This window comes from Salvia miltiorrhiza, chromosome 6, assembly GCF_028751815.1.
Source record: "Salvia miltiorrhiza cultivar Shanhuang (shh) chromosome 6, IMPLAD_Smil_shh, whole genome shotgun sequence".
NCBI lineage: Eukaryota > Viridiplantae > Streptophyta > Magnoliopsida > Lamiales > Lamiaceae > Salvia > Salvia miltiorrhiza.
In genome coordinates this window covers 26,629,226-26,637,751 of record NC_080392.1, presented here as the reverse complement: position 1 = coordinate 26,637,751, position 8,526 = coordinate 26,629,226, and the positions used below count along the sequence as shown (strand labels likewise).

The 8,526-nt window shown below is 30.2% G+C and overlaps 2 protein-coding genes across 2 annotated transcripts; both read right to left on the bottom strand.

Annotated features, from left to right (window-relative positions):
• Window positions 1–651: 651 nt before the first annotated feature.
• Window positions 652–1,755, bottom strand: LOC130990694 (uncharacterized protein At2g29880-like). The gene is made up of 2 exons (XM_057914920.1): window positions 1,411–1,755; window positions 652–1,339 (listed from the first exon to the last, which is right to left on the bottom strand). The coding sequence occupies exons 1-2, from the start codon at window positions 1,753–1,755 to the stop codon at window positions 788–790; spliced, it is 897 nt and encodes a 298-aa protein (XP_057770903.1). The 3' UTR covers window positions 652–787.
• Window positions 1,756–2,336: 581 nt separating this feature from the next.
• Window positions 2,337–3,479, bottom strand: LOC130990693 (uncharacterized). Its single transcript, XM_057914919.1, has 3 exons — window positions 3,192–3,479; window positions 3,063–3,113; window positions 2,337–2,537 (listed from the first exon to the last, which is right to left on the bottom strand). The coding sequence occupies exons 1-3, from the start codon at window positions 3,477–3,479 to the stop codon at window positions 2,337–2,339; spliced, it is 540 nt and encodes a 179-aa protein (XP_057770902.1).
• Between the last annotated feature and the right edge of the window lie 5,047 nt (window positions 3,480–8,526).

The window sequence follows — 8,526 nt, the reverse complement described above, 5'->3', positions numbered from 1 at the left end:
TCCATTTCCACCACAACTACACAATGCAAAATTACTGATTTCTTTATCCTTAATTTCTTTGAGATTTCGGCAAAACCTGACTCTTAGGGCCTGTTTGTTTGGCAGGAAAGTAATGTTGTTAGGGAATGTGATTCCTGGGAATGTGATTCCTGGAAATATGATTCCTGATATTTTACTTATCCTATGTTTGGAAAGTACAAAGAAACTGCCAGGGATTCTGAATTTTATATTTGATTCAAATTTACCAACTACAAAAAGTAATAATTAAATTACTATTAACAGACATTAAAAATATCTCATATCACTTTTCCAATATCAACAATATTCTTAATTATTGAGATACATGCGACATATTTCATAATTTTATTTTTTTTCGTTGACACGAAAAAAATGCTGAATCTTTGCGTTATCAGTACAATGTGTAATTACCAGTAAACACTTCTGCTATGCTAAATCCAAGTTCTAAATTCTTCTTATTTTTTCATTTAACTAAAAATAAACTTGAAATATATTGAATCACGAATTTCATCACCAAAGGTCCAATTCCAAACGATATACTTGCAAAGTAGTTGCAGAAAAATGAAGCAACAAACAAATTCTTCTGGCCATCGCCTCCCCCATATTTACTTTACATATATTATTAAATTAAGAACATGTATATGAATAAAAAAAACTATAAATTGCATTTAATTGATTAAAAATGAAAAAAAAAGATTAAAACAAAATGTAAGTAGTCAATGACTTAAGTAAAGAATGAATTCTAGGTGACAAATAATATAAAACTAGTCTATCCAAGTAATTCTATTAGAAATATCTCTTTTTGTGAATCATCATCAAGAGTGAAAAAGTAATCCAATAAATCTGGATCTCGAACAAGTTTCATTGCAGCCTTTTGTCTCTGTGAATTCGTTAAAACTTCAATTTTTTGTAGTTCCCCGTTAAGCTTACGCCGATTATCCTTCCTTTCTTGTTCAACTCCAACAAAACTTTCCATATACTTGGCTGTTTGATCATCAGACTTATCCATCTGAGCAGTCAATGTATTCGTCATACGCTCTAAACTTACAATTAAACCATCTGAACTTCTTCTTCTCTTTCGTTCGGACTTTTTTGAAGTTCCTTCACCTCGAGATGTGGTTCTTGGTGGTATAATACGAACACTGTCGTCATCAGATTCTTCAACTGCTCCATCCATATTTTGATCTCTCTCTAAGTCTTCAATCACATCAATTGGCGCTTCAGCATTTATCCCATTAGCTCTATCTTTGCCCCAAACAAGTGCTAGTTGATCATAATAAGGAAAAGGCTTGTTTCTCATGAAAGTGCAATCTGGATGGCTCTACAAAAAGTATAATCACATAATAAGTAGTAAATAAATAAAATTTAAAAGGTGAATATAAAAATAATTACCTTCAAGTAATCATCCCACACGTCTGCACTTGCAGTAACACACTTTCTATCCTCGTCCCAACCAAATCCACTTAATTCTCCATTAGCAAGCACATCATATATAGCATGATATTGTTTTTTTAATAACTTGCATCTAGATTCGATATGTGGTTTTTCTTTAAGACAGTGACCAGGTAACTTTTCTTGCAATATTTTTTCTAGCTCTTTTTGATACCCTTTTTTCAATCCACTTCCACTTTCACCATCCCAATTTCCACTTCTTTTCAACTCAACAATGGATTCTACAAGCTTCGCGTCTTCTTCGATAGTCCATACATGATTAGCTCCTTTTCCACGATGAGCCATCTAAAAAATATTTTATCTGTTAAACATGAAGAAATAATATAATAGAAATACTATAAGAAAGTAATCAAGTCAATAGTAAAAATGAAGAAGCAATTAATATACAGTTCAATTCCAAAAACTACATAGTTGCTAATTATAATTCGTCTTAATTGGCCTAGCTCCAAAACCACAATGAAGAAACCTCTCCCCACAACATTATTAATTTGTTTTAAAGGTGAACAGAGGAAAAAGGCCCCACAAACCCCCACCCCCATCAACATATCAAACTATCTTTTGACCATAAATAGTAAGACCAACAAATATGTATTGCTTCTTCTTCACTTTACAAAAATTAACGGGAAGACAAAAAACAAGACCACATATTAATCCCAAGATCACAATGTAACAACCATCAAAATCCAACATAATTTGTACATAATCATATTATATATCTTTAGAAAAAGAAGGAAAAAAATAAAATTGCACGTAGCTAATAATTGCAGTACCATTCATTCATTCTTTTAATAATCAGCCTCCCAAACCAAAAAATAAAAATAAAAAAAATTGAAACATGTAACAAATAAAATGATGCAATACTACAATTAAGCAACATGTCTATTTTGCATCCATTGATTAAACATTTGACTAGCTAAGTTATATCTCCAATCTGTCCATTCTTGAGTTGGTTCAACTGAAGTGATTGGCTCCCCATCTAATTCAATAGCATCTTGATCTTCATTTTGAAGATTGTCATTGTAATGAGTTTCAATAGGATCAACTGGCATATGATCTCTAATGTGATTCTGAAGAAGACAACATGCCATTATAATTCTGCCTTGTTGCTTGATTGGATAAAAATTTGGATTTCTGATGATATCCCAACGCATCTTTAGCATTCCAAAGCACCTTTCAATGATATTTCTTGCCGAAGAGTGCTTCATATTAAAATATTCTTCTGGAGTTGTTGGTTGACGTCCAGACCTCCATTCAGTAAGATGATATCTTTGACCTCTAAAAGGTGCTAGAAAGCCTTTCCCATTTGTGTAGCCCGCATCGACTAAATAGTAATAACCTTATTTTAAAAAATATATATATTAAGTATATAATTGATATATATATTAAATATTAACATTAAAAGTGATAGCTAATTTACCATCTTGTATTGGTAATCCATTTCTTCTACTTAAAGCATCTCGAAGCACCCTTCCATCAGCTGCTGAGCCTTCCCAACCCGCAAGCACATAAATAAATTGCATGTCTTGTGAACGTACTCCTAAGACATTTGTAGAAGTATGACCTTTTCTATTTCGATATCTAGGTTTGTCAACCTCAGATACTTTTACTTCAATGTGAGTACCATCAAGAGCTCCTATGCAATTCTACAAATTTATATCTAATCAATATAATGAATGTTTTATAATTATATAAGAGAAAAATTAAAGTGTTTCACTTATTACCTTAAACCATTTCCATTTGACATCAGTGGAATCCTCAGCTATAGGCATAGGAGCTTTTAGTAAATGACCTTGAAGCCTAAGAACTGCACTCAATACCTTATTGAAATACCTACTAATTGTTTCTCCTGACCGTAAGAAATTAGTTTTCATTGTACGGTTCTTTTGATGATGTGCTAGTATGTATAGAAAAATAGCAACTTGCTCATCAACTGTCAGGTTCCTTGTAGCTCTTAGTCGTCCAGTCGTTTGAAGCATGTTAACTAGCCTTCTAAACGTGTATCTATCCATACGTAATTGTTCATGACACGTGGTATCACTCTCATAGATCAATCTGTGAATGTAACGAGATCGATCTATCTCACACACTGAACGTGCAACCTTGAAATAATATTTTTGATAATGATTTTTTATGAGAGTTGTAATCACAAGTATAATTCGCCGCAACATGTTAATTCTGTTCATACGCCTACAAATAATAAGATATAAAAGCTTTCTTGAATCTAAGTCTAATCTTGCCATCCTTTAAAAAGATCCTGAAAGTCAATATTAAAAATTCATAGAATCAGGCATATTCATCTAAATAGAAGACGACACATAAAAACTAAATCAATCCATAATACTAATTAAATCAAAACAGGGGAAATAGTCCTAACAATTTTCACACACGCATTTAATCACCTCAAAAGGTCAAACAAACATCAACATTAACCTTAGCTAAGCATTGGTTGCTTTAAGATTGTTGTTCTTACAACAAAACACCTCGTTTGCTATCATAACCCACGTGGTTGTGTGTGTGGATTATTATGTAGAGTATAAAATTTGGGTGAAATTGATTGTGGTAATAATTTAATTAATAAGTGGATCGATTGCTTTGACAGTAATAAAAGGCTAGCTGTGTGTATCAGCAATTTACGCAAACTTCCTAATCTGCCAGCAACTATGATACATAAGTTATGCAGATTTCCTAATCATTGCTAGCAGCTAGAAAAATAATGGTCAAAGCAGGTCAATATATATATATATATATATATATAGATATCTATACTATATTAAAAGAGGAGTTTCCAATTTGAAATCAATTTCAAATTGATTTTAATGGCGATTTTGTAAATAATGGAGAAATTAAAGTCATAAATTTTGCAAAACTCAAATCTATCTATAACCAAAAAATTCCATTATTTTTCAAAAAAACGTGTTGCATAAAAAATGGAGATGATGGGTTGACCATATTTTCATTCTACTTTTTATTATTTGTTTTTTTGTTGTAATTTCTTTTAAATTATTTTTCGATTTCTTTTCATTTTGAGAATTTTTGTTTTTTCTACAAATTATGTATTTTTATTAATTAAATGTATTCAATATATATATCAAATTAAAGATCATGACAAAAAATTTAATTTGATAATATATATATATATATAATAAGTTTAAAATATGAATTTTATTCAAATTAAAAGTTTCGAAGTTATTTTCTTTTCTCTCTCCTTTCTCTTAGTATTTTATACTACAAGTTTTTTTGAAAAGGAAGTTAGCTCTTTCAAAAAAAACTTGTCTTTATTATTTGTGTTAAAATATTTTGTGAAATCATGGAAACATAATTTTGTGTAAATGATACAAATTTTATTATGAAATACGGGAAGTATATAAATTATCTCTTTATTTATTTGTTAAAATTCTATGAGGCATTTATAATTTTTTTTTGTGTTGTAATTTATTTTTTTTGTAGATAGATACAAATTATGGAATATTAACTTTATAAGTTCAATACAGTATTTTTAGATTCTCACTGAAAATGTAGTTTCCAACCATATATAGATATGCGTTTACACAATTTTCATAAAATATTTGAATCCACCAACTATATGTCTTACAAGATTTTTCATAAAAAAATTAAAATAATAAATAAGTGCACTTTTATTTCAAATTTGCCAACTTTCATAGTATACTTTTTAGTTTAGATATTTCTCAATCTGCATTTTTTCAATTCAAAGTTCTTTTCTCATCCTTAGATAAAAATGAACATAAACAAATTATATAAATATGTTGAGTTTTTGTTGAAATGGCGAAAATTTAAGAATTGTTTTGTTTTGGCATATTTTTCATCCTTTACAATAATTTAATTAGGGAGCTTAAAATTTGCCTTATAACTTCATTAGTTAATACCAAAAAATTTCAATATTAAATATTGACATATGTTAATATGATTAGGCAATATAAGGTCCGACTCGAATTTCCTTTTCCTTTTACCAATTTTATTGAAATTTGATAATAAAAAAAAGGGACACCTGAAAATTTTCATGACCAAAAAATCAAAAGAGAGACAACATAATTAAATAAAAAATCGACAATGAGTAAGATATCTTTATTTAACATTGTAACACTATTGATATTCAATATATTTTGTGGTGAATTATTATCTATGTTCCTTAAGCGTGTATTACATATGAATGAGATGACACGGATTTAAGAAATGGTTGGTAGATAATGTGTTGACTGTAAATGAATGGTTGTGGTTAAAAAGAGAAAAAATGAGATCATGTCTCAAAATGAAAGTGATACACTCTTATGAGATAGACGAAAATAGAATATGTGATACATTCTTAGGGGACAGAGAGAACATATATATTTTTGTATCACCATTACAAATTCTATATGTAAATTTTGTATTTTATTTGTATGTAAATTTTATATTTCAAAATACGTAATTTTTCATAAAAGACCATATATTAGTACTTTTACATAATTTATTTTTTTAAGTTATAAATTTATTATGTCCGTGCATCGCACGGGAGTGCGTACTAGTATCATATTATAATACAGTCAGCTGCTATGATCTCTTGCAACAGACAGAAAAGAAATTAACAAAAACGTCAAGAAGCGAATCCAAATTGAATCTTATATTCACTTGTGTTTATGAAGAAGGTCATGAAGACGCAAATTGGAAGAAAAAGAAACAAACAAATTAAATAATGAACGAAATTAATAGAGATATAGAGACTTTAGAGAGTAACCTTAGTGAGATCAATTCGGAGGACGAATTTGCAGAGTATGTATGAATTAACAAGCGGCAGGAAAATTTGCAGAGAATGGGAGAGAAGACAGCAGAGAACGAAAAAGAAAATTAACGCAGGAAAAAAATAAACTAGGGCAGAGAAATATAAAAGAGAGAGACCGTTTTCTCCGTATCTTTTAAAATCCTCAAATCTGGGAAAAAGAATACATGGGTTGGACTGAGGAATAAGAATCCACGAATTCCACGCAACTTTCCTCATATTTAGGAATTAGATTACTTTCCTTATTTCCTTATAATTAAACCAAACACAATAATTTAATAATTGGGAATCAGATTACTTTCCCACCTCACATTCTCGGCCAAACAAACACGCCCTTAGTATTTAGTTGCCTATCTCTCTCTGAAGAAAAAAAAAATCTCTCCATTAATTTTTTTTGTCTATGTGAAATTACTTGGGGGGTGAGGGGAAGAATAAATTACACATCAACGATACTTACGTATTTTGAAAGATTAACATTGATAGGTAAAAATAGTAAGACTAATCCCTTATTTACTTTGATACATTGAAATTTTGGAATATTCTAATATATATCTTTGATTATTTCTATCATTTAAGTTAGTTTTGTTTAGTCCTTATTTATTCAAATAATAAAATTAGAGAAATCTTATTTTTAAAGATAAAACTATTCGATCATTTTATCAAACATACGAAGTAAAATCTCGTATATTCTCAAAGATGATCCGCAACATATCAGTTCTCTCGTATAGCGAGTAGTTGATTTGTATAATTTGAATTTCATTCCCAAAGACAATGCATGTTTTGTATTCTTCTTGCTGTCTATTTAAATTTAAGTCACTTTTCAAATATATTCGACATCTGAATTGGGCCTGTGTTTACTAATTGGATCTGAGCTAATTAGGTCTGTTGCAAACCAATTGCCAAATGGTTTTTGTGAAGTCCTATATAAAGCCCCCATTCCACATTCTATCCTATTTTAAAGATAAATAAAAAAGTTCCCTAAAATAATTATAAATATATTTTTCGAAATTCCTCTTATAGCATCATTTCTCCAAATTGAAATATACATTTTTCTGGAAAGAAAGAGCCCCACACCTACACCTAAAAAAAAAAAAGCGAAGAGGAGAGAATAACAAGTATCTTAAGGATTAATAGACATAATTATAGTATTAAAAATAATAATAATAATAATATTTTTTTTGGACTGCGATCCCAATTAACAGCTCATGCACTAGGTTGCTTCAATTTTCTTTGTAAAAGTATGTCACGTGAATTTGTGTTCTGACAAAAAGAGGTAGCATTGTGTTTTTAGTTTTCTTTATTTCGTCCGACTGTGAGGGAGAAGAAAAGGATATGAAAAGCAATGTGGTTACAAGGGCAAGACAGACAATTCAAAGAATAATTGTAATATTTTCGTGTATAAAAAATTAATTTACGAGTTTTAATAAAATGTGAATAAAGTTCTTAGTGGAGTAAAAATTTCATTTTAGATATGAGTGAAGTTATGTGAACCCTGTTATAATAAATAAAAGTGATAAATTTTTCATGGACAAACCAAAAAGAAAATTATGATAAATTTTTCGTGGACCAATAAAGTATTTGATTTTAATAAGCGGATATGAAGGATGAAAAATGGGCTATATATACTGCTTTGTCCCCTAAATATATGAAGGGAATCTTTTGGAATGAGTTTTAGTATGAAGTTGTTGAATAATAATGTAGAGTAATGTCTACCATACGAAGTTGACTAAATAGAATATGTTGACTCCCTAAGGATCCTGCCGTTGGCCTCCGACTGGCAGGATCCCTTCGGAGAAAAGGTATCCAAAAGGAAACCCATTGGATACCTGCAGACTTAAACGAGAACCTTCGAGATGATACAAGCTTGATAAAGGGAGTCTGGATAAAGACGTCAAAAAACTCCGAGAACAATAAGTCGAATGGTCCCAAAGGATCATTTGAAACTCTTTATAAACAAAATATGCGGGAGGCGCATAACCACCTATGCTCTCCCATCGAATGTGATAGATCGTCTCCCTTTCCTATGGCAACAGGCATGACAGAGAGAAAGTGATTGCCATGCATGACACTAGGGGTGAGCATAAACCGAACCGACACTGAAAATCGAACCGAACCGAACTAGATTGGTGCGGTTCGGTCCCAATTCTATTGGTTCGGTTTTGAAAATTAAAAACCGAAAATTTTCGGTTTGGTGTCGGTTTTTATTTTTTGGTTCGATTTTAAACCGAACCGAACCGATATATATTAATATTTTATTATATTTAATTATTTTATAATATATA

Bases quoted from the DNA above. Each gene is read 5' to 3' on its own strand.
- LOC130990693 (XM_057914919.1), bottom strand. From the start codon at position 3,479: ATGGATAGATACACGTTTAGAAGGCTAGTTAACATGCTTCAAACGACT. The intron at 3,114-3,191 runs GTAATAAGTGAA...ATAAATTTGTAG, and splicing joins TCAAATGGAAATGGTTTAAG to AATTGCATAGGAGCTCTTGA. The intron at 2,538-3,062 runs GTTGACAAACCT...TGTCTTCTTCAG, and splicing joins TTGAAGTAAAAGTATCTGAG to AATCACATTAGAGATCATAT.
- LOC130990694 (XM_057914920.1), bottom strand. From the start codon at position 1,755: ATGGCTCATCGTGGAAAAGGAGCTAATCATGTATGGACTATCGAAGAA. The intron at 1,340-1,410 runs GTAATTATTTTT...TACTTTTTGTAG, and splicing joins TGTGGGATGATTACTTGAAG to AGCCATCCAGATTGCACTTT.